Genomic DNA, 25,565 nt, shown 5'->3' with positions numbered 1-25,565 from the left:
GGAAAGGACTTCCTATAGGAGTCTGGTTTGCGTACACAAAAGACAGGCCCATGTCCTGGCGGGAGTTTTTCTCAGGACACACAACATGTCTATTTCCCGTCTGGCTTATTTTTGCATGCTGAAGGGCTTTTGAGCAGAGTGATGGAATTTCAAAAGCACTGGTCCAGGAGTCTAAGACCTTGGTTTGGGTCCCAGCATGGCTACATAGACAAAGACCCTGAGCCTTTGCTTTTTCATTTGCCACCAAGAAAGACAGCACCTCTCTTATCTGTCTTCACACATCCGTGGGGAGAGCAGATGACAGGGTGCATGTGGAAGCGTTTTGTTAAAGGAAGGTAAGAACGAACACAGTGGGCTTCACAATCAGTCACTTGATGTGAAGGTCATCCGATGTCAGCTGCTGCCATGATGGTGGGCCTAACCCCAACAAGACTATCTCCCAACTAGGCCTCTTCCCGCCGGTACAGCTCCTCTGTGGGGACTTCCACTCACCGAACTTCACTGATTACAGGGGAATTCCTACACGTAGAATAATCTGTTAAAAACATGTGCTTTAGAAAACCTCCTGCTGGTCGCTCAGACTTCCTCAGGTTTGAGATAAGCCAGTCTCACTTCCCATCCTAAAAATGGAAATAATCAACCAGGGAAGGCAGGGAGGGAGGCAGGCGGTTTGGACTCAGGGCATTGAGCAGCTCTCACAGAGCCACTACTACTACTGCATGGGCCAAAACCCTGACCACCCAGAACGACTCTAGGCCATGGAGATGCACACAGAGGGGACGAACCAGGTTCCAGGGCACTGACTCAATGGCAAAAGATGGGACACTGCTTCCTCTTCAGCAGTTCCACGTACCCAGTGTTGATGATACCCAATCACCTGAGAAATGTTTAGAAGAAGAAAGATTCCTGCCCTCTGCTGGACCATGGAACCAAGTTCTCAAGGAAAGGGGGGATGTTTGCTGAGTATCCATTTTTAAAAGCATGCCAAGTGCTTCTGATGCCTGGCTAAACGTGGGAACTGTGCGAACTTAAGGCCAAATTTGCTTAAATCCACCAGCAGGGATCTGTTCTAGGATGTATGGGTTCTGTTGCCTGTCTATGCAGCAAGCCACAATCTGGAGAGCAACGTACTCTGATCTCATTGGGGAAAACCTTTGCTTTAGCTACTCTGTACCACTGAATGTTCCATTTATTACCAAAAAGGACAAAATCCCTTTGCCACTGGCTAACCTCTCCATGAGGAAGCAACATTCTCACCCAGAGTCGATCAAATTCTGCCTCATATCTTTGAAGACTCTGGTTCCCACTTCTTAATGATGGGTTGCATGACTTTTTGGCTGTCCTCCCCATTACTCCGTGACCCCCTGTAGCAACAATCTCTCTCTCTGATGTTCTAGAGGCATGGGAGAGCTTACTGCTTTTAAAATATGCATCACATTTATATTGTTATATTTTAGCTGTTTAACTACATTACTCTGGTTAGCTGTTCATGTGCCTATCTCTTCAAATCTGCCCCCACTCCGCTCCCTAGGAAAAGGACTTTCTTAGGGAAAAGAAACATGCTTACTAGTCAGTATCACTTGAGGTGAAAGGCTTGAATGAACAGCTTTTGTATCTAGAATTTAAAATGTTACTGTCATGAAAATCACTATTATGCCTAATCTAGACTTGCAAACCATTTTCCTTTTAAAAAGTATTTTTGAAGAAAAAAGAAAATAAAGTATTTTTGAGCCTTTTAAACATATTGACAGTAAGATCAAAAAGAGTCCTAGAAATGAACATGGTAGCTTTCACTGATAACCTTCTATAGTGTCCATGGATCTTTTAAAAATAATTCTCTCAACATTTAGCTTTCCATCTCGATTCTGCTTAGGGCCACTCCTGACTTCTGTTGCCCTGAGCGGTGATGGGAATAAATCACATCACAACTGAGCCTAATTTACACCATGGTCCTGATGGAGGATTTTATTTGGATAAATGCTTTAATGAGTTTTGTTTTAAACTACCTATGAATCATCTTCCCTCTTCTCAATTTAAAACCAAAACCTCCCCTAGAGTTGGGTCATATACATATATATACTATATCATAAAGAAAAGAGTCTCCCTGTGCTCATCGGCCAAATGGGTACTCAGAGCCCTCAGATACCTGGGTTAGGTATCCCCAAAACAATGCCCCAAGGTCTCTCTTCCTCTCTCTCCTGGGAGCACAGAGGCTAGAGAGACTTCAGCTTCCTCCTGTTCTGGAAGCTTGCCCTCCCTCTGTCCTGTCTCCAATTCAGACGTGGGATCCAGGCTCTGGGTTTCTCAGTGTCTTGCCACTAACCCTCGGGTTTACCTTTGGCTTATCCCCTGGAATCCCCTTAGCAAGCTGCTGCTCCTCCTTGGGTTTCTGGTTCTGACCATGGCTCCCCTGTCCACCACACTGCCACCTGTGGATCTGTCGTGGGCTCCTCTCCCCGACTTGGCTACTCCCCCCCGAAGGCTGTCTGGGCTGGTCTCACCACCCCTCACAGCTCCCGACGGCTGCTTCTTGTGCTGGCTGCACAAATCCTGAGCAAAAACCTGTCTGGTTTCACCACAACCCCGGAATGAACCCTCAGTATGTACCAGGCACTGTGCTCAACAGTTAATATAAATCAACTCAGTTAAGCCTTGTAAGCATCTTGGAATTATTACTGTCCATTTATAGAGGGGGAAACTATAGCTCAAAAAGGTCACACAACCACTCCTAAGTGGTGGGGCTGGAATTCAAATCCAGGTCTAACTGGCTCCAAGCAATCTTGCTACGCATCTGCCTCAGTCTGGGTCTTACTCAGTTCACAGGGACAGGACCACAACCTGGCAGCCCGCCCTCCCCACCCTCCCCCTGCCTGTCCCCTAGCCTGGCTTTCTCTGGAGAGGAGAGCCATCAGGCTGTCCCTCAGGGTCCCCCAGCCCCTCCTCTGCTCCCTGCCCAATCAGGGCACTCAAATAAAAGAACCCACAATTTAGCAAACTCAGTACTTTTATCTTACGCTGGCATATCATTTAAAGTTGACTAAATACTGTGTTTGTTGTCATTTCCATCATATATATATATGCTTAGTATAGTGAGTATATGGAAAAGTCTGTGGAACATACTGAACCAGTGAACATTCAGAGCAGGAAGAGAGAAGGTTCCTGCAGAACCGGCCTTCCCAGTTAAATAGAGTTCCTTCCTCTTCTTTACAGCTAGGCTCATCAAAGGAACACAGCCACCTGTGTGTGTGTGTGGGGGGGGGGGGGGGCGGGGGGGGGCAGGGAGCAGCAAGGTAGCCCCTAACAGAACACAGGGAGGGAAGAGAAGTGCAAAGCCTTGCACAGAAGATTCTGCTATGCTACATCTCTTTAGCTACGTGGAGAGCATTCCACTCACAGCCAGAGGCTGGGTCAGGCCTTCCCTCGGCCTTTGCAAGAGTGTGGGAAGAAAGACTGGGAACCTTGCCCAGGGAGTGGAGGAATGCTGAAAGGAGGAGCAGCAGGACAGCGGGGGGCTCCCATCACTGACCGCCTGGCCGCCTCTGCTCTCCCACGCACTGGCTGGCTTGGCTGGCTGAGCTGTAATAAACACACAGACCCACCCATTGGTGCTCAGGATGAGTGGGGCGGCCAGCCCCTCTCTGTTCTCCATTCCAGCCTCATCTGGTCCACAACAGAGGACCATGGTACTGAGTTACTGGAGTTGACAAGCACAGCCACTTGGTAGGCAAGTCTATACTCTGAACGCAGTGGTTGAGTGAGCAACTTTTTAGTGAAACAGGAGTACATGCGGGTCTGGTTTTTTTAATCTGCCAGACACAGAAGCCATAACCACATCCCTGTCTGCTCTCGGCCAACACAGAAAACCAATCAAAACAAGGAAGATGTACAAACTCTAAACTGCATTGCTTCGGTGAGGCCCAAGGCTGCCTTCAAGCTGTCAACTACAGTTCTCATTCATCTCAGCCTGAGTTACTGGCATTGATTTAAAGCAAAAACAGAGACAAGACTTTTAAAGAGCATCTTGTATCCACGTTGTAGCAGTTGGCTAAAATTCATTCTGTGGAGTAGTTTTTTCCTTACTTCTTCTAAAGAATACATGGATTACAATCTATAACTTTTTAGTGTGAGAGTACCACATTTCCTTCATATTTAAATAGGAACTACCTTAGCTCATAACACTCACAAAAATACTGAAAGTCAGAGGGAGAAGAACAGTGCAGTAACCAAACACGGGGCAGTATCACTTTTGCAAACAGTAAACAGTCTTTTTCAGCAATCAATACACAGTCTTCCATACCCCAAATTAGCAAGGAACATTTATATACAGCCCAACAATAAACCCTTGTATGGAAGAATTTCATGTAACAGAAGCAAAACCAGCACAATAAAAACCAGATCTGTAACTCGTACAGGACGCATGCTGCTTCTTTTCTGTTTCACCCTAACAGCTATGCCACAAACAAAGCCAATTTCTTTGATTTACTGTATCCACAACTAAAAGTACCCTCAGGACGCTGCACAAGGATGAATGAACTCTCACAGACATGCTTACACTGACGAGCAGCTGCAAAGAGAGAGCACAGTAACTTGGAAGGAAACAGAGTGGAAGCAGCAACATTGCCACGACATAATAATTCATTCTGTGCACACATACCCATGTGAAGGCTTTCCAGACTCCAAAATCTTGCTATTTCCCCTCTAGCTACCATCCTCCTCTTTGAAGAACAGCCACATTCAGAGCAGGACCGGAGTGTGACTGAGCATCACGGAGAATCACACAGGCTCTCAGCTACGGAAACGGCAGAAATCGCTTATTCACTGCTTTGATGCTGTGCACACTCCCAGCACAGCCCGCAGGGCAGCTGACAGCTCGCTCACTGCTCAGAGCCGCCCAGAGCCGCCCGGACAGCAGCCCCAGGCGTCCCAGGGACGACGTCAGGGAGGAAATTCGTACCAAACCCAAACACACTCACAAGCGGATCTAGCGGGGTCAAGAGTCTTCGATGAAGATGGCAGAAATGCCTTTGCTGCTTTTAATTACAATCCCAAAGCCTGAGTGAGACTTTCAGAGAGCTTTTAGAAAGGTATCTATTTCAGGGGGAAAAGGCACAGAGGTTGCTAAGTTCAAGAATGGAGTTAGAATTTCATGACAAAATTTTGAGTTATGTTCATTGTAAATTTATGAAATCACCTTAAAGGAAGGGTTTTGTTCAAAAAAAATATATACACACACACACACACACACACTATGTGAAAGTAATATGTATATCTTTCACTACATAAAGTGCGTATTGTCTATAATGAAGAAAATCACTTTTTTAAAAGCATCTCTCTAGATGACATACGGGCCATTTATTTCTCCTATCCTCACTAGTTTCTAAGTTATGTGCAACAAGCAAGTCTTTCTTTTATATTGTGAAATAATGACTGCTGACAAACTACGCTTTCTTAGATTTCTTCATGCCAGGAAGATGTTGCCTTTTTAACTTTATGAACAATGAGATATAATATATGCAAAAGAGCAGTCACATGGTCATCCCTCAATAAATGGTGGTTAAAACCATCACAGTACCAGTTAGTAAATGCATGTTTTACTTTGATGGGACTCAGACCACCTGGGTTCAAAATCTGCTTTACCAAACTACATTAGGAAAAGTTTCTAAGTCTCTAGAGATCACAGTTTCTGGACTGCAGAATGGGTACGGCTGGGGCACCAGTAATCCTCTGAGGGTTATTGAGAACATATTAAAAAGTGTTTAGAACAATATTGACACTTGATTAGAGATTAAATAAATGTCACCAATCATGCCTCAACGTCAAAAGACCTAACGTCCATAAAAAGGTGCTAGTTCCCACAAGATTCACAGCATGGACTCACTAGGGAAAACTGTATAGTTAGGGTTATTGACTATGTGCTGTACCGTAAAACTATTCTTACGTATTTGTGGCTATAAAAAAAAAAAAAAGTGTGGCTATTTGTACTGCCTTAATGCATCTATCTCACCTTTAATTAAACCCAACTAAAAGGAGTTTTCTTAGGAACTCACAGCTTCAATAATCCATAACAAAGGTGAAATGCATGTGAAAACCACACACACACACACACACACACACACACATACATATCACATCAGCTTCACATCTTTCCTTTGCAAATATTTTTTTTAATGAGTCAAATTTTTTAAATGATAGTAAAATAGCTCATTCAAAAGGGGATTATCTATTCTTTAAAAAGGTGGTATTAAATTAAATTATGGACTCAAAAGACTCCTTGGAATTGTTTCTCAAAACAGATTCTCCATATAAGGTAAAGTTTCCTATATGCCACAGGGAATACTAGTTGCCTAGAATGGTCCATGAAAAAAGTCTACCTCCAGGAAATGCACAAGGATAGGCATTAGTAGCCAGAGGCTCTCGTAATTCCAAATAATGATATCTGTGTAACATTGTTTAACATAGAACTTTCCAACCTTATTGGTCACAAAACTCTCTTTTTATAGTAAAACATATTACTACTCCCAAAGAAAAGTGTGCCAGGGCCTTGCCACTCAGGGTGCGGTCCATGGACCCATAGCACTGGCAGGACCCAGACCTGGTTAGGTCCCATTCTACCGATGTAGAATCACAACCCGCATTTTAACAAGGTCTGGGGCATTCAAATACACATTCAGATTTGAGAAGTATTGTTCAAGGCAATTCAAGAAACTTTCCCTGAGGTAATATCGTGAATGCCAGGGTGCTTCTTAAAAATCAATTCAGAAACTAAAGATGACCATGGAATCAAAGGGCAGACGTAATTTTAGCTTAGAATGAAGAGGCAAAATGCTCAATATTGAGATACAGAGTACTGAAAAGTTGGAATTAATTCTGATGGCTGTCTCTTCTAACAGTTTAAATTCCAGTAGGAGGTAACTAAAATCCAGAGTTTTCATTTTCTTAAATTTGGGGTTTCTTTGGTTAAAATTGCAAGTTGTCAAGAAGAAAAAAGATCTCTTTGCCACATTTCCTTGGTATTGTCCTAAGGGTTTGTTTGCTCACTTTAACTTCTCAATGGCAGCTGGTACACAGGATAGCTCTTACATCCCAAAGACTTTTTCTAAATCCAGATACAGGGTCAAGGTACTACATTAAGATCCTTGAGAGTTTAGGATCTTAAATCAAAGTCATTTAGTAAATAAACTTACTTTACTGCACATCTAAAACAAAACAAAGATAAAAAGAAGGAAAATAAACAAAACTGTGTTTAAATGAAGCATCTTATCAAAGGATACTGACCCAACAACCCTTCTAAGATATTTTTGGGAGAAGTAATATAGAAGTTTGACTTTCAGCTTAAAAAAAAAAAAAAATTTCTTTTTAAGTGATGAAAGCCTAGATTTACAAGATCAATAAGAAGACCACAACAAAGATCTTAAGACTTAAACTTCACCACCCCCCAACACACACATTAATCTATTTTCCTTGGATAAGACACCACTACATTACATGGTCAGGACTGGGAATAACAAACACTGATTACTGGCAACCCTAAAAGAATTAAGTAAGGGCTCAGTCCCATAGAAAAGAAGAGAAATTCAAGTTATATCTTAATATCAAACATTTAGAAATCAGTGGAGATTAAGTAAAAGTAGAAAATACATGGAATGTTATGATAATTTTTGTTATATAGATTTAGAAATTGAGGTGATTTTTTGGCAAAGTGATCCCTAAGATCCATATATGTTTACACACACCCATATGGAAAGGAAAATGCCATAAAACTATTGGAGTAAGTTAGCAGTGATACCTCAAACTCAAACCAGCAGTCATCTCTGCTTCTTCAGGACCGTTTCTTGAGATTGACTAGGTAGTCATTAAGGTTCATTCCACTTAACTTTGAATTTCTGATATCTTATTTTAAGTACAATATGGTATGGATTTTCTTTTATGATCATCTTCTGCTTGTGCAAAGATTACCAGCATTCATTTTCTGCTCAAAGTTTCCCAGCTCCTACTGCTGCTTCACCAAAGCAGCAACCTTCCTGCATGGTACAGAGGGGGGTCCTTAACCTAAGAATATCCTAGCAACTTCATGTGCCTGCTGGGTTTAGATATGGCCCCATTATCAAAAGCTACAGGACATGTATAAGACAGGAGAAGGTCCCGGAGGATAAAGTAACATTATTCTTCAGCAATTCTTCTAAAACAACACTGTCAATTTTAGAAAACGGGCTCAAGGATGGGTACACCACATCACCACGAACCCAGGAAGTCCCTACATCTGGCTGGAATGAACCACAGTACCAACTCCCATTTGAACAACCCAGAATTAAGAGTAACGCGAGATGCGTTCTATGTACAACCACTCGCTCTTCTCCGTTGCTGATATGGGGCCACAGTTCCTAAAGGTGGACTGGGGGATTCCTTAACAGGAACTAATCTGCTATACTTGCTATTAGTTATTCAAACCAATGCTCCCTTGTCCCCACTAGCACAAATAAATATCCAGAGTGATCCTCTTACTCTGAATGGACTAAAAACAAGTAGTAGTATTAATTATTAATCTACAGACCAGTGACGTTATTTTCCAGAGAAATATAAGAAAATATAACCCAGACAATCAACGTAACATGTAAGATAACATTTTCTAGAACATTCTGATGTATAGCTGTAGACACTGTTACAGTGTGCTGCCTGCTTATGTATGGCTAAGGCAGCCTCAATTTAGGTCTTGCTGAAATATCACTCAGCAGCCAGGCTCCTCACCGCAGAAGGGGAGGACCCAGTCACATAGAGCACACAGGAAATGGAGCCGAGTTGTAAGAACTTGCTTGGTGAGAACCATGAGCACATTTGAAGATATAGAGGATATAAATGTGCCTCTCTCTGTGTTTTCAAAGCTACTGCTTTTCAATCTGTGGTGATGCAGACTCGAACACACAAGATGATGCAAAATTTTTCTCAGTGGCTTAAATAAACCCTCCCATCTGCCCCTACTCTATGCCCCAACCTCTCCAAAAATGACACTGTTCCCGGGCACTGTTTATCACAATGTTTAGACTAATTCAGAAACAAATAAAAAATTGCCCTTTAGAAGAAAAGTTAATGTCTTAATTTTAAGACCTCTGCTTCTCCCGTCTCCTGTAAACAGCATGAGGATTTTTTCATCCTTCTGAACCTAGTACATATTTCGTGTCTGTTCTGTATTTATGAATTTGTCTTTGCAGTCTTAAGACTGAGCATGTTTCAAACATAACAAGAGCAAATAGGTACTGAATAAATTTCCCTTTCTTCTTTGTTTTAATTAAAGGCAATTATTAGGGCACGGTCTTAAAAGCCAAAACACCGGTATATGTGTAAGCACATAAAAAAAAAATCATTTTGTGTTTTTTGATGGAAAATCATAGCACTTGGAAAACAGGGTGGGATGGGAGTAATCTGGACTTTAAGTCAGCATGATCTGGTCTCAAGGCCAGCTACACTACTTACAATTTAAATCTTGCTTAACTGAGTAAGGGAAAAGGTCTGAACAGTTTAAAGCCTTGGATGTATCTCTGGGAATGGTAATATGTACAGAGCACAGGCACTGTGTAGTTGTTCGCTCGATGTTTATAGATCTACTGGCTCGCCTTCCTTGACTTTTAATATTCTTTCTTCTACTTTTAAAACTCAATTTTGAAACTTGTATTGGACACAGGATATTTTAAAGACTTTTTTTACTTTTTTTTTTTAATTCTAGAAAGATTTGAACAAATCCAAGTTTTAGAACTGAGAATATTTTAACTGTTAAGATGATAACAATTTCAAGAGTTTGCTAGGAAAAAAAAGTGAAAAACTTGGTTATTTTTCTGAGACAAACTAGAACATTATGTTCCTTTTAAAAAAATCCTGATTATAAGCAAAGACAAGGTCTGAAATACCAGCTCAGATAAAACTCCTATCAGAGCTAACAGCATTTCTAAAACCTACAGGCACTACGGTTCAAGGCACTGATGTCCATGTTTGTAATACTTGTTCTTGTGTACGGAATAATTTCTAAATTCCTCTGACTGTGGAATCCACACTGTCTCACAGCATGGTCAGAAGAGAGTGCTTTTAATGTGTTCAGTGTAGCAGGCAAGAAAACACTCTTACTACAAGTATGTGCCTAAAGACAAGTGAACAAAGTTCTCGTTTCACAAATAAGTACAAGCAATGCCCAGTGTCCCTTGGTAGTATAGAGTATATAGGGAAGGGAGAAGAGAACTAGACCACACCTAACAACCAAAGCTCTCTATCACCAACTTGCTTTCCCAAGAACAGTTACTATCACTCTCAATAGGGGCTAAGCAAGCAAGATCTGACTTTCTATTTTCTCTCTGATTCATTATTGAAAGATAACTTCTGAAAAGCAGGCGCAGAAAGAGATAATCCAAACAATAAGAGATCAGACAAAAAAGGTTTTATACTTGATAATAACGTCAAGGTGTCGCATACACCTTAACACCTGCTATTGCGTTTCTTTTTTCCTTTTGCTGTAACAAAAAACCTGGTGGAGTCTCTAAGTGATACTCTGGAACTTATTACTTAGATAATGTCTAAAATCTTGGTCCAAGAGAATTAACAGAAAAATTCTTCCTAGTTTTTACTTTTGCTAAAAACCCAAGTGTATGCATCTTAAGTTTGCTTATTTTATAGATGCTTAACCTATATTTGGATAATAATTAAACAGAATATTGTTCCATAAAGAATCCTAGTACTCTAGGGCTTTACTTATTTAAGTGACTTGTCTAAGGTTAAACTGCTGGTTAGTGCAGTTAAATAAGTAACTCAGAACTCTGGCTGTAAACATGGCCCACTGGCCTCACTCCCCCTTTTTCCCTGGGTAATGAATACATCCCTCTAGTTCTTTGCACGAACAACAGCTGATATTTGGTGTACGTTTATTGTACACCAAGTCATTCTCACACATCTGTGAGGTACAAAACATGACTACTTCCTTTTATAAATGAGGACATTAAGACTCTGAGATGAAGGTAATGTAGCTAGCCAACAGGATTAGGATTCAATTCTTTTATTTATTTATTTTTGAGCTAAAAATATGTCAACGGGTCAAAGGAGAAAATTTACTTTCATAACAATAATTAGAATAAGAAATTAGAAATAGGATCAACAACAACAAACTAAGGCAAAGGAAAAAAACATTTTCTCTGTATTGGCCAAGTAAAAGAATAAATCTTAAGTGTTTTAATAAATGTATTAATTTCATCACACGACTTTTCAAAAATATTTCTTCAGTAATTTCTTACAATTTATTTAATTAAAAAATCAAGAGTTAAAATGGCATAAACCACTCTGGTTAAATTTTCTCTACCTCCTCAATGTTGGGGTATTACTTCATAATCCTAAATCAAGAAATGGAACTTTCTGATGCACACTTAATATCACTGTTTTGTTTTACCAAAACATTTGGTAAAAATAAACAAGACACTTCTGTATCAATGAGGTTTCAGATACTGTAATGCCAAAATAAGTTTTTTAAATGGCAGCAAGACAAAATGTTTTAATTACCCCTAACATTTAAGGGAAATGAGAAACAAGATCGATAAAACAGCTCTGTACTAAAACTTAAGGTCCTGACTTTCCCCAAGGCCTTGTAGCCACCCTCCCACTGCATTCTGGCTCTGCCCTCCCAGTGAACTCAAGCTGCCTTTGTCAATCAAGGTCAACACTGTCCTCCTCACTGCTAATCCAACACATATTTTTCAGAGTGCCCAACTTCACTCTGGATACATCTGACACTGTTAACCACTCTGTCCCTGAAGCCAGGCTTCCTCTGACATCTGGGACACCACTTACCTATCTGACCATTCCTTTCCTATCTTCTTTGTGGATTTTTTTTTTTCTTTTACTGGTTCCCAGTTGATCCTCTTCTAATTTTTCACACACACCCTGGATGATAACATTGCTTCCTGTAGCTTTAAGCACAACCACTCACTTGCTGAGGACTCTCAAGTATGCTCTCCTGCGTCTTCCTCCTCAGTATCAGACTATTATGATGAAGTACATGGAGAGAACATCTCCACTTGGCTACTCCACCTGTGCCTCCAATTCAACATGCCAGGATTGGAACCAAGCAAGCCCCGCACTCACGTACTTTTCTCTTATGCTCCCCATCACCCAGGCACCCAGGCTTCAGCATACAAAACATCCAACTGGCTTGACCTCCAAGTTTTCATTTCTCCAGGACTATGGTAATGTTCTCTCTCTCCCTCTTTTTTTTTTTAATTTATTTATTTGAGAGAGAGAGAAAGAGAGTGGGAGCATGAGCACATAGGTGGGGAGGGGGAGAAGGAGAGAAAGTCTTAAATGCAGAGCCCTGAGAACATGACCTGAGCAGAAACCAAGAGTCAGAAGCTTCATGGACTGCACCATGCAGGCGCCCCAACTATGGTCATGTTCTTAAATCAGGGTTCTATGCACCTAATTTAGCAAGAGATTTTTCCTGTCTCCAGAGAGGACAAAATCTGACCAGCCATGTCTCTGAAATGCAAATCTGATCATGGCACTGCACTTAAAACCCTACCTGCTCCTACCTGCCCCTGGGCTAATCTAATCCCCTCACCTAAAAGCCCTGAGTGGACAGGCTCCTTACCTCTGATCTCTGGTCTAGACTCATCTCTCAACACTTCAATCTTTCCCTCACCTCCTCCTGCTACAGCCAGGAGACCTACCGAAGCGGTCCACCCACAGGTGCAGTTGGACTGCCTGAAAGCCCTAAGTCAAAAACATCACATGTGCTATATGCTATAAACAATTTAAAACATATAAAAGTGCAGTAAGTTCATCTTTGTTATCACAAAGGACCAGAGGTCTTCATGTATGATCATCTGACTGCAATTCTGCATTCTTTCTTGCATAGGTCACACCAGAATGTGTCAAGTGTGATTTCCTGTTCTGGTTTCTTTCAAGACACTCGTGAAGCATTCCAAGTAGATTCCTTAATTTTTCGTGTTTTTTTTTTTTTTTTAAACTGCTATCAATTCTCACCTAATTGGACAGAAAATAGTTTTTTGGCAAATCACCTTTATTGAATGAATCTCTACAAAATATTCAATTTAGTTTTCTTTTTTCCTTTTTTTTTTTTTAAAGATTTCATTTATTCATTCATGAGAGACGCAGAGACATAGGCAGAGGTGTCCCTCAATTTAGTTTTCATAGATGTGAGTCTCTTCAGTCTTAGACTTCATTCGTTTATATATCTAAGTAAGATCTATAATGACAATAAAAAATATAGCTGTCATAAAGGGGTTTGGAGGCATGCCCTTGACCCTGTGTAGAGACACAAGTTAAGCAGTACCAAATGAAAAGCCTACTAAAGCAAGCACTCGGGATGCTTGGGTGGCTCAGTAGCTGTGTGTCTGCCTTTGGCTCAGGGCGTGATCCCAGGGTCCTAGGATCGAGTCCCACATCAGACTCTCCACAGGAAGCCTACTTCTCTCTCTGCCTATGTCTCTGCCTCTCTCATGAATAAATGAATTTTTAAAAATCCTAAAGCAAGCATTCAGCATGCTACAATCATCAGTCTGCAAGCACAGGACACCTTGAATCTGAGACACCTGCAGATGGGGTAAGAAAGTTTCTGTTGGGCAACCCTAACCTCAGTTTCTTATATGTGCTCTTCTTTCTCTCACTTCCATCTTTTGCATATGCTGTTCCCTCTGCCTGGAACATACCTTCCCCTTAACAACAAACCTAACCATTCACCCTTCCCGTTGTTACCTGTGAGACTCCCTGAACCCAGGAAACCCCCAGAAGCCTGTGCCTATCAATTTTATCTTTTAGAAACTAGCTAATTGCTAGAACAGGAAAAGATACATTTTGAGTCTGACCTTCCCTCCACCCCAACCAGGACTACATCTGCGCAGATGAAAGTGCCCCACAGTGACCTCTGCTTCATTAATGTTAAAATCCCTGCTCTGGGAGGGGCAATAAGCTTCCATAGCATGATATACAATATAAGTATGGGTATGTTTTCTGAGTACACATGTGCAACTTTAAGCCTGCCCATTATGTGCAATGATGAGGTCTCCTTCGAATATTCAAATCCCAGTAAAAGGAGCCTGTTTACCCATTCAGGGAGGCATGACCTTGGAAATTATCCTGTGTTCTCCTTATTTACTATAAATAAATATAACCTTGTGAGGCACCTCCACCTGGTATAATAAGTCTACTACTCACCAAGGAGCTGACCCACAGTGGTTTAGTAACAAGTCTCAACTTTGATGTCACTTTCTCCTGGAAGTGTTTGGACTCCCCAGATCTGATTTGCATGCTCTCCCTTCACACTGAGCTCCTTTCTCCTTGCAACGGCTTTACCCTGGAGGTTTGTGAGTATGGTCTCTGGCTTCCTCAGGACCACCCAGCCTCTAGTACAGTGCCTCACTCATAAAAAGGCAGACATAGAGATATATAAACAAACATATCTCACAATATCACATAGATTTATTAGATGGGTCAATACAAATGAGGTATCTCCTAAACCAAGAACATATTAAAAGGTCAACTCTGAAAGTTTCAGGGCACCTTGGGCATTTCCTGAAATATCACTGTTTGATTACATCATAACGGCACATCCTATATCACTTACCAATAACATTAGTTGTTATCACCTGCATAATACAGCTGAATAAACTTGCCTTTACAACCAATACCAGTTCCTCAACAGGGAAGAGTAAATAAATACACCTAAGGAAATCTTTTCCATTACTGAGCAAATACATTTCAGTACAAAATCAAATCGAAGAAACAGAAGTTGAAGACATGCAAAGAATGTCACCCCTGAATGATAATCCCCAACTGTACTTTAAAACCACTGGGCTTGGGGATCCCTGGGTGGCGCAGCGGTTTGGCGCCTGCCTTTGGCCCAGGGCGCGATCCTGGAGACCCGGGATCGAATCCCGCGTCGGGCTCCCGGTGCATGGAGCCTGCTTCTCCCTCTGCCTGTGTCTCTGCCTTTCTCTCTCTCTCTCTCTCTCTGTGTGACTATCATAAATAAATAAATAAATACATACATACATACATACATACATACCACTGGGCTTTGGGGATCCCTGGGTGGCTCAGCGGTTTGGCGCCTGCCTTCTGCCCAGGACGTGATCCTGGAGTCCTGGGATTCGGCTCCCTGCATGGAGCCTGCTTCTCTGTGTCTCTGCCTCTCTCTCTCTCTCTCTCTCTCTGTGTGTCTCTCAAGAATAAATAAAATCTTAAAAAAATAAAAAATAAATAAAACCACTGGGCTTTCAAGACAGCGGATGTGTCTTCGTACACATTTTCTCTCCTTCAGACAAACCAACCTTAAGTGTGTGTAGGAAACACGCGGCAGATGCAAGCAAGGCCAGGGGGCCGTCGTGGGGTGGCCGTTGCGGGATGGGGCGTGGGGCGGGCTGCGGGCTCAGCTGCGGACACAGCGGCCGCCCGCGTGCACAGCCAAGCCACGTGGGCGGGCGCGCCCCTCCAGCCGGTGGGGGGTGGGGGGTGGGGGTGGGGGGCCGGGATGGGCCGCCCCGGTGCAGGTGCAGCTGCTTAAGAGGAACCCTCACCCGGCTCCCCGAAGAGACAGCCGCGCGCCGTCGTTTCTCTTGGGCCTCTCACATCATGATCGATCCGGCAAGAGCTCCGGGTGTGGCCGCGAGGTTCACCTGCGCAGATGGCCTGCGGGGCACCCCAAGCCTCCTGGGGCTGCTCGAGGAGAACCAGCACCCACCTGTGCGAGGAGAGGTCACAGATGGGGCTGAACCAAGCTCTAAGGTGCCGGGCAGAAGCCAATGCCTATGTCTGCCCACACTGTCATAGGCAGTGGGGTCCACCCAAAACCTACTAACTGAGCTCCTAAGGTGCTAACTAGGATATGCTTTCCTTTCCATCTCCTGGCCTGACAGAGAAGGTCTCAACAAACGTTTCCACATGGATACGCACAGTGGAAGAAAAGCAATGCTAACTGGGAAGTAGGAGCTTATTCAGTGGGAGATGCCATCACCTTTTTCAGAGTTGAGTGTTGGTCTAAAAAGTCCTCAATCTATTCTGTAGCAAAACGAAAAATGCATTATGTCGGATTTCTTATCACTAAGTACTTTATTTTGGAAATCTCTACATTACCTTATTCCTCACTTGTCTTTGTATTCTAGTGGTAGCCCTTGGTAAGACCCAAGATAAATTTGAGTGTGGTCTGTAATATTTTTTACTTGCTTTCTTACTGACACCAGAAACAGGGATTTTTAATCCCTTAGAGCAGGTTTTCAAAACACAGTTGACTCTTGAACAACATGAGTTTAAGCTACACAGCTCCACTAACACATTTTTTTTTCAATAAATACAGAGCAGTATTGTAAATGTATTTTCTCTTTGATTTTCTTAATAACATGTTCTTTTCTCTAGCTTACTTTAAGAATACAGTATATAATACATACCAAATATGTGTTAATCAACTACTTATGTTACCAGTAAGGAAGGCTATTAGTAAAGGCCTAGCGGAGCCAAAAGCTATACAGATTTTGGGTTATGCAAGGGTGGGGGATATTCCCCTAACCCCCACCATTATTCAAGGGTCAACTGTACTTCCTCCTCCACCAAACATTAGGCAAGCTCTAACGTGCTCAAACGGGTTGACCAATGTAGAATTTGTATCATTCTGTCCTTTGCAGATCAAGATGTTTTTTATATAAAAGTATTGGCAAGAATACGGAGAAAAAGGAACCCTCACACACTGTTGATGAGAATGCAAAGTGGTATAACCACTGTGGAAAACAGTATGGGGGTTCCTCAAAAAATTAAAATAGAACTACCATATGATCCATTAATTGCACTACTGGGTATTTACACAAAGAATACAAAAACAGTACTTTGAAAGGATATGTGCATCCCTTTGTTTACTGCAGAATTATTTACAATAGCCAAATTATGGAAGCAGCCCAAGTGTCTATCGGTAGATAAATAGATAAAGAAGATGTGGTAATATGTATACAATGGAATATTAGCCATGAAAAAAGAATGAAATTTTGCCATTTGCAACAACATGGATGGAACTAAAGGGTATAATGTTGAGCAAAATAAGTCAATCAGAGAAAGACAGATACTGTATGATTTCACTCATATTTGGAATTTAAGAAGCAAAACAAATGAACAAAGGAAAAAAAAGACAAACCAAAAAACTGATGGTTATGGAGAATAAACTTATGGTTACAGAGAGATGGTGGGTAAAGGGATGGGTGAAACTGCTGAAGGGGATTAAGAGTACACTTACTATGATGAGCACTGAATAATGTATGGAATTACTGAATCAGTGCATTATACACCTGAAACTAATAACATCCTATGTTAACTAACTAGAATTTTTTATTTTATTTTTTTTATTTTTTTATTTTTTTTTTATTTTATTTTTTTTACTAACTAGAATTTTTTAAAAGGAAGCTGTTCTTTGTATACATCATGCCTTTAAGGACTAGATTTTTTTGGTTGTTTTCCTAATGAAAAATGTGGATAGGGATTATAATTTAGAGTTTTACAATGCTATTGTTAGCAACTTCAATTATTCTATCATTCTCCTGAAGACCGAAAAATTCTAGACTGGGTTATCAGAGCGCTACACTGGCTTAATTTGATTCTCTTTCCTAGCTTGAGAAAAAAAAATGACTATATTCACAAGAAATTAAGATGTAAAATTATTTAAAAAAATCAAATCAATCAATAATTTGAGTAATCCAGAAATATTTTTTAAAGTCATGAAAAGTCTAATTAATTCGAGGTGGCTGGTTGGCTCAGTAGGTAGAGCGTGTGACTCTTGATCTCGAGCCCCCTCATGAGTTTGAGCCCCGTGTGTGGTGTAGAGTTTCCTTAAGAAAACAAAAACAAAAACAAATCTAACCAAGTTAATTTGTCAACTTTGTATCTCCTTAGAAAACCATTTTCTTCTTTTTTATATTTAATGATTACCTAATCCTGTTTCCTCTCCTCTGTTAAATGGCATTATTAAAAATACTCTAATATAGTATTTAATGGTTAATGAAAAGGCTTTTAAAAATATAACATATTTTTTAAAGTGGCATTCCCAAATCTGATTTTCAATGTCATGCTTTAGTTCCTTGCTTGTAACCCATAAAGATTCCACAGAAATGTAATAGCTCAGGAAATTGAATGTTTTCCTTTCTGGGAAATGTTTCCTTTTTGGTTAAGATAATCATTGGGTTTATGTCACATGAGCAAGCTAATCCGAACTCGATGGGTGAGATGAGTAGAAAGATAAGGATGAGTAGACATGACAAGAAGAATTTTAGAAAGTGATCAAATTTGACTTCTGATCAATACACACTAGTAAGGAAGGACGTAAGGCTGGAATCCAAAGTAAATATGGGCAAGTAGGCTGTGACATAATACGTTGCCTTGGATGTAAGACTAAAGCTTCATTAAAAGAAAGCAAAAGACAGCAAAGAAAACTCCCTGAGAAAAAGATATCGCAGTGCAGATGTGCTTGCCAAGACCCAAGGAGGAAGAAGGACCACAAATACCATCACCAGCAAAGCAATAAAGTTTTTATAGGTTGGCAGCCTCTCATTCATGAATTTTATAGAAGCACTTATGAGTGCCATTGTGATTCCTGATCCAGATTCTATTATTTCAATACCACACCCATAGGATCAATAAACATTACTGAGGAGTACTGCATGTGACCTTCACAGACTGTAAGGGTATTTAGTAAGGAGGTAAGACAGTACTCTAACTGAAGTAAGAAAGAAGTGCTAGTAGACAGGAGCAGAGCACACTGCCGTGAAGTGCTGAGAGGAGAGAGCTCACCTCCACCGGAAAAGAGTAAGTCTTCATTTCTTAAACTAATTTGCTAATTTCTACATTTTGAGGAAAATTTAGTTGTGGGCATTTCTCAATTTGCAGATTTGGGGAGTATCTGACCAGGGAGGAGGAAACATACTTTCACTGTTTTTAAAACTTGTAAGATAAATTTCAAACAAACACAAAAGTAGAGAAATTAAAGGATGAACCCACAATTATCAATACTTTACCTTTTTTTTTTTTCCAACCTTTCTCAGGAGCTTTTTGGATTATTTTAAAACAAATCTCATGTATTATGTTTCATGCAAAAAATATTTTAGTATGTACCCATAACACCTAAGGACTTAAAAATAACTACACTATCATGATCTCAACTAACAAAATGAACAAGAATTCCTTTGCTGGATTCTCAGTCCATGTGAAAATTTCCTCACTTATCTCAAAATGATCTTTTTATTTATTGGTATCAGGATCCAAACACTGCATTTACCAAACGTAATTTAGATTAAACCAAATTTATCCATTTGGATGACATCTACCAGAGATCATACACTCAACTCCTAGGCTCATGGAGCTGGCTATCATCCCAGCACTTTGATGGGCTATAGATCTGGACCAAGTCCTGGCCCACTCTTACAGCAGTGGAGAGGCCAGCTCTTGGCACGTAGGAAGGAAGAAGTGCAAATACCAGAAGATAAAGGCTGGAGCTAGTCCATCGGACTCATCATCCCCTGGGCTCTGTCTCCCAAACTAGATGATGGAAGTGGCAGCAACTTTTGTGAGCACGGTACTGCTTATCTGTCTAGGCAAGGGGAAGTCATTGGGGAAGTCAGTGAGAGATGCTTCTGTTGCAATGAGGCCCAGGACCTCCATGGAGGTGGGACATATGTCACAGGAAAAAGGGCATAGCTCTTCTACTGGCAGCAGGGCCAGCTCAGTCATTGGAATGGTTGACCCACATGATTTCTGGCTATGCTTAACTTATCACAGGATCTGCAGGAACAAAAGTGATGAGTAACTGCATTGAAATATTAGTTGATTCGTACAGTAGGAAATCTGTAAACCTGGTGACAGAAACCATGACAGAAACTCAAGGGCCCTCACACAGCTCCCGGATCTCAGCTAGTTTCCAGACTCAGAGATTCTTCATGAAGCAGAAGACAGGTGACCCACAGTTGGGTAGATAGGTATCCCACAGTGACAACTCTTCCTTCCAGCTTTCTTAAAAGGGTGCTTCCAGTATTTATCTGGTAACTGTGCCCCCAGAAACTATACCCCCTGTAATAAAATCTAAGTGATAATTCTTCTGAATCCTTTCTGACTGAGAGGAGAGAGGGTCCCAGCAGGGATTTAGCTTGTGTGGATAGATGGCTAGGACAATGACGTGGCTGAATGGCTTGGGTAATCTGAAAGAACAAAATAGGTAATGGACAGGTTTGGGAAAGGAGTACGATTAGATACACCAGAACACACTCAAAGCACGATAAATCATCTGTCCCATATGAATGTCCAGTTGTGTCCCACATGAATCTGATTGCAAAAGAGCCTGATTAATAATTGTGTGAACACTGTGTTCCACTCTGTAAACGCCAATCTTTGTTCCTAGTCATCTTGATGCTTACTCAGTAGGTTCAGGAGAGAAAAAAAAGAAAAAAAAAAAAAAAAAGGCCATGGTGGCAGAAATGGATGCCAAGCCTGGGCTAAACCACAGGGTGTCCCTCTCAACAAAGTTAATGATATGGTTCCTTGAAGGAACCAGACAGCTCCTTGTGGAAAGCTGATTACAATGGACCCTTTTCATAATAGAGGAGTAGATGATCTGTTCTTAGTGGGAAAGACATTTATTCTAGATCTGGATTTGTTTTCCTTACCTGTGAGACCTCTGCCGGAATGTCACCGAAGGCCTCATACACTGTCATGGCACCTCATACTACCATGCTTCTACCAGAGGACCTCAGTGTGAGAAGTACAGGGACAGACCAGTGCGTGCAAGTGCCACAAGTTTTATCCTGTTATCGTCCAGAAGCATACAATCATGGCCTAATGGACACGAAGTTCTGGAGATGGCGTGGGGACACAGATTGAAGTTGTGAAGCTGTCTTGGATGGGGTGTGTGTGCATGTGAACCAGTGCCTGGTAAGTTGATGTTCACCCATAGCCAAAACAGATGTGTCCAGAAACAAAGGGCAGGCCCGGGGGTCGCCGCTTATGATGACTTAATAATATATTTGCAAAATATTTTCTTCCTATTCAGTAACTCTGCCCTGTCGAAACTGAATTTCTTCTCCCAAGAGAGAAGCACTCCCACTGGAATTCATAGGCCTAGCCCCACTGGATTAGAACCAAGGCGGCCACTTTCACCTCCCTACGCACTGGGCAAATAAGCACCCAAGACAGACCCGGATGTCTTTTGTGGTCAGTGCCACCACCATTGCTCAACTGGACTTATGCAACAACCTCCAAGCCAGTCTCCCTTCCTCTGCCTTTTCTCCCTCAAACTGTTCTTCCCCTCGAAAGCTTCAATCAGTGCCTATCACTGCCGGGCTGGCGATGGCTTCCCGTTTCACTTAGAATAACTGTAAGTCCTACCCGAGACCTGCAATGCCCTTTTTATCCGGCCGCAGCCTCCCCGCCAGACTGCAACGCCCTCTGCTCCTGCCCTTGTTTCCTGAACTCTGGCCACCCTGGCCCTCTCACTGAACCCTCAGACACACCAAGTTCCAGCCGAACTTTGGGCACCTGATGTTCCTTCCACTGGGACCACTCCTCCCTCAGATCTTTGGCTCATCTTTCAAGCCTCCACTCCAGTGTCAGCTCCTTAGGGACACTAGGTCACCCTCTGCTGGGCCCAGTCCTACACTCCCTACCACATCACCCATGTTCATTGTCTCTGGAGCATTCATTACCACCTGTGATAAGGGTATTTACTGACTTAGGGACCTGGTTTCAATGCTAGGATGTGCACTTTGCAATGCTTTATCCTCTGCTGTCTTCCAAATGGTAAAACTGGTGCCTGGCAGGCTCAGGTTGATGCTCCACACATTTTTACAGACTGACTGAGTCTTGACTAAGGGAGGGGATGAGACAAGGGTATTTACTGACTCACTGAATTGGTTTCAGTGCTAGAATGTGAACTTTGTGATGCTTTATCCTCTGCTATATTCCAAATGGTAAAACCAGTACCTGGCAGGTGTTCCACATATTTTTATAGATCGACTAATTTCTGACTAAGGGAGGAGTCTTAAAAAAAAGGTCAGAGCATTTCTAAGCAAGCAGGACCGCTAATAGCTCCACACCACAGAGGGAAGGTCTGGGCCACTTCAGTTGGCAAAGAACACTACCAGGTAAGGTCCTGGGCAGGAGCCAAGACAGAGCATGATACAGGAACTAGATGAGCAGAGTCAGTAGCACATATGGCCTTGCAACAAGGTGCAGAAGAGAGAAATTTCCTTTTGTGGTATCATGTATGTATACATGATATTTATGTATTTTCTATTTCCTTTCCTCCCCCACCTCTTTCCACTACGAAAGGGTATGTTGCTTACATGTACCTCTGGGTATACAAAATGGAAAAGGCATTGCGACAGGACTGGAAAAGAAATGGCTATTACTCTGGAGGGCCTAGACTCAGGAGAGGTTTGTAGTAATTGATGAGCTTTTGGGGTGTCTCCTTCTAGAGAAGGAGGGAGAGGGTTTTTAATTATACATGGGATAGGGCATCACATTAGAATGACATTTTAAAATAAAATGGACACCCTCCACCCTGCTTCATTTTTTCTTTATAGGACCACCTGCTCTGTTATATGGTCACTTGTTAATTCATTATCCCCTCACTAGAATGTGACTTAAGGGCTTTGTTCTGTTCACTGATGCCACCTGGCACACAGTAAGTGCTCAATTGTTACTGAATATATGAACAAATGAATGAACAATGGAGAACCTGTCCAGACTCTCTATTTCTAATACTACTCAGATTTCCTCTAGGGGAATGACCTCCTTTCCACTGTGTTCGGCCGCTGTGACAGGGAATCCATGGACTTGCCTTCTACAATGGAAGGCAAAGGGTCTCTGGAGACACCCAGCCCTTCACCCTGTTCCAGTGCCACCAGGAGGTAGACACGTCACCTAAGCTTCAAGAATTGATTTTCTCAATCCTGGGACTCTTGAGTGAAAGAGTCTATCTTGACTGAAGGACAGAGGGAACAGTTGGCCTTCAACTACTCCCGGCAGTGGCACTATGCCCTCCTGCTACATCCTCCCTCAGCTTCTTCCATGTGGTTCCTTGGTTCCCAGGAACAACCCCGAAGGTCATCCACTTCCCAGACTGGTTCTCTAGCCATTCAAGTGTTCAAGCTCAACAATTAACAACTCTGGGGACATCTGACACCGTTCCAATAAGTTCTCTTTTGGCTTAAGCTGGTCAAAGTTTGTTTTTGTTGCTTCTCAACAGAAGAACGTTAAAGTCAAAATCAAACACTGGTACAGGAAGTACAGAAATCAGCTGTTTGTATATATACAGGGTTGGAGGAGCGATCACCAACAGTCCTTCCATGTTAACTACACTGTCTTCAGTGTTGCACATTCCTGTTAAATCTTTGAACACATGTGTACATGTCATATATTGTTGTAATCGTGGTAGATGTTATAGACTGAATTACATCCCTATAGAGATGCTGACATGCTAACCTCAATACCGTCAAAGTAACCTTATTTGGAAATAAGGTCTGAGTAGATGATCAAATTAAGAGGAGATTATTAGAGTGGGCCCTAATTCAGGGAGAAAGCCATGTGAATATGTAGGCAGGGAGAAAGGCAATACTTTGTGCCTTTCTCTACATGCCAGAGCACAAGGCACCCGAGACAATCAGAAGCCAGCACAGAGGAGCAACCACCCCTGCCAACGTCTTCATCTGACTCCTAGCCTTCAGTGCTGAGACACAAATTCCTGCTATTTAAGCCACCTGGTTTGTGGCACCTTGCTACAGCAGCCTTAGCAAACTCATACAATATATATGATTTTCTTTTCTTTTTTTTCCCCTCACTTTAAAATTGTAGCTGTCATTTTTCATGTTGTTGCACTGTTTTCCTGTCGATGTTGTCAACTGTTCTGAGGTAGTGGCTCATGCAACACCCCAACTCACTGGTCTGCCATAACTGGACATTCACTTTGACTTTTGTGCCTACACCATATTGTGAAGAATAACTTGTGCATATAGCTTTTTTTCTCCTTTTGGATAACTTTCTGAAAACGTCACTAGAGATGGATGACCATGAGGCCTGGGGCTAAGCGGCTTTGCAGAAGGAAGACAATGAATGCACTTTGTCTCCAAGGGCACACAAGTGAATGGGTTTTGAATTCTGAATGGGAAGAACGTTGACATACGCCAATGGGAAAGAAGGGAGTTCTAGACAGCGGGGGCAATGTGAGAAGCGCGAAGGGAGTGTGAAAGCCTACAGCAGATGCAGGAAGACTGGATGGCAAGCTCTGGCAGGAGAAGGGAGAAAAACAGATGGAAAGTGACACTCCGGTTGCACAAAAGTCCATAAACTCATTTAAGGAACTGGGGCTTGATTCCAATGGTGGGAAAGAGTTGAACATGAACAGTGGCTCTGACTAGAGAGTGTATGAAGCTTGGCCTCAAGGAGGTGATGAGGTGGCTGTGAGGGGAAGGGTTAAGGAGACTGAGAAGCAAGGTGATCCTGAGAGTCAATGAATGGGACCTAGTGACTCCATGAGGAGGGGAGCGATGACTCCCAGGTCTCTATCCTACTGGGTTGAAAGACTGACAACGTCATAAGATGTTCACAGATTTCCTCAACCTCCACCGGCAAGTCCCACCTTGAGTCCTCCCAGTACATGTGACACGAGTTAGAAACCATGGCGACACCATGTGGGGCGGTAACATTCCCTCACCATTCACCAACTCCCTGACCTCTCACCACTCAGTGTAACACGGTCCTCGACAATTTCTGTGTCAGAATCCATCAGAGACCTTCTTGTCCCCATTTTTGGTCACCAGTCATCATCCTTTTGCCTTTCCTTAGAAATGTCTTCCTTGGCCAGGGAGTCCATACCTCCTTGCTCTCTTTCCCTTCCTTGAACCATCTTTTCCCTGCCTCCCTCCTTCCCTCCCCAGAATTTCAGTTCTTCAAGTGACACCCTCCACTTTCTTCAAGTCTGTTTAAACCTCACCCCATCTTACAATTTCCGTTGCCACCATCACACGCAGGATGTGCCCACACAGCGAGGTGGTGGTGCTGCTGCAGCCAGCAGCCAGGCTTCCTAATGTCCAGCTCTTACTCTCATGCTCACCACATGATATTCATTTCTAAAAGTAAGACAGGAAACTGCCATTGCAGCTATAATCATTAGGGTCGGCTGCACCTCTTTCAAGAGGCAGCATAGTTCAGTGGTTAAAAATGAACCACTTAGTATTAGAAGTTCTATTTGTAGACTCAAATCTCATTTCTGCCCCCTCCTGAGTGACCTAAGGCAGGTGACCCATATATACCTGGGCTTTTTCATCTGTAAAAAATGAGAATAATAGCATCTAACATGGCAGGTAGTTAACGAAGATCAAATAGGCTAATATATCGGAGCACATGGGGCAGTCTGCCACACGGTAAGTCCTCAATAAATGTTGGCTCTTGTTACTCTGGTCCATGCCATTCATTATCTGACCAGCTGATTGGTCCTGACATGAATATTGGCAGAGGGGAAGATTTTATTTTTTAAGAATGTAAACATCATTCCGAAAACATGC

The 25,565-nt window shown here is 42.2% G+C and overlaps 1 protein-coding gene across 5 annotated transcripts in view; it reads right to left on the bottom strand.

Annotated features, from left to right (window-relative positions):
• The window catches only part of SPATA13 (spermatogenesis associated 13), a 143,959-nt gene that overhangs the window by 29,815 nt on the left and 88,579 nt on the right, over positions 1-25,565 (bottom strand). Inside the window, exon 1 of one of the 5 annotated variants that reach the window (XM_072795766.1) lies at positions 4,655-4,877. The exons of the other annotated variants lie outside the window; for them this stretch is intronic. Coding sequence (XP_072651867.1) covers positions 4,655-4,709 — 55 coding nt within the window. The 5' untranslated portion in view covers positions 4,710-4,877. Of the gene's footprint in view, positions 1-4,654; positions 4,878-25,565 lie in introns of those variants that run through there. 5 annotated transcript variants of the gene reach the window in all.

Source organism: Canis lupus, chromosome 24 (genome assembly GCF_048164855.1).
Source record: "Canis lupus baileyi chromosome 24, mCanLup2.hap1, whole genome shotgun sequence".
Lineage (NCBI taxonomy): Eukaryota > Metazoa > Chordata > Mammalia > Carnivora > Canidae > Canis > Canis lupus.
Note: the sequence above shows the minus strand (reverse complement) of the source record. Positions and strands in the feature narration are given on the sequence as shown.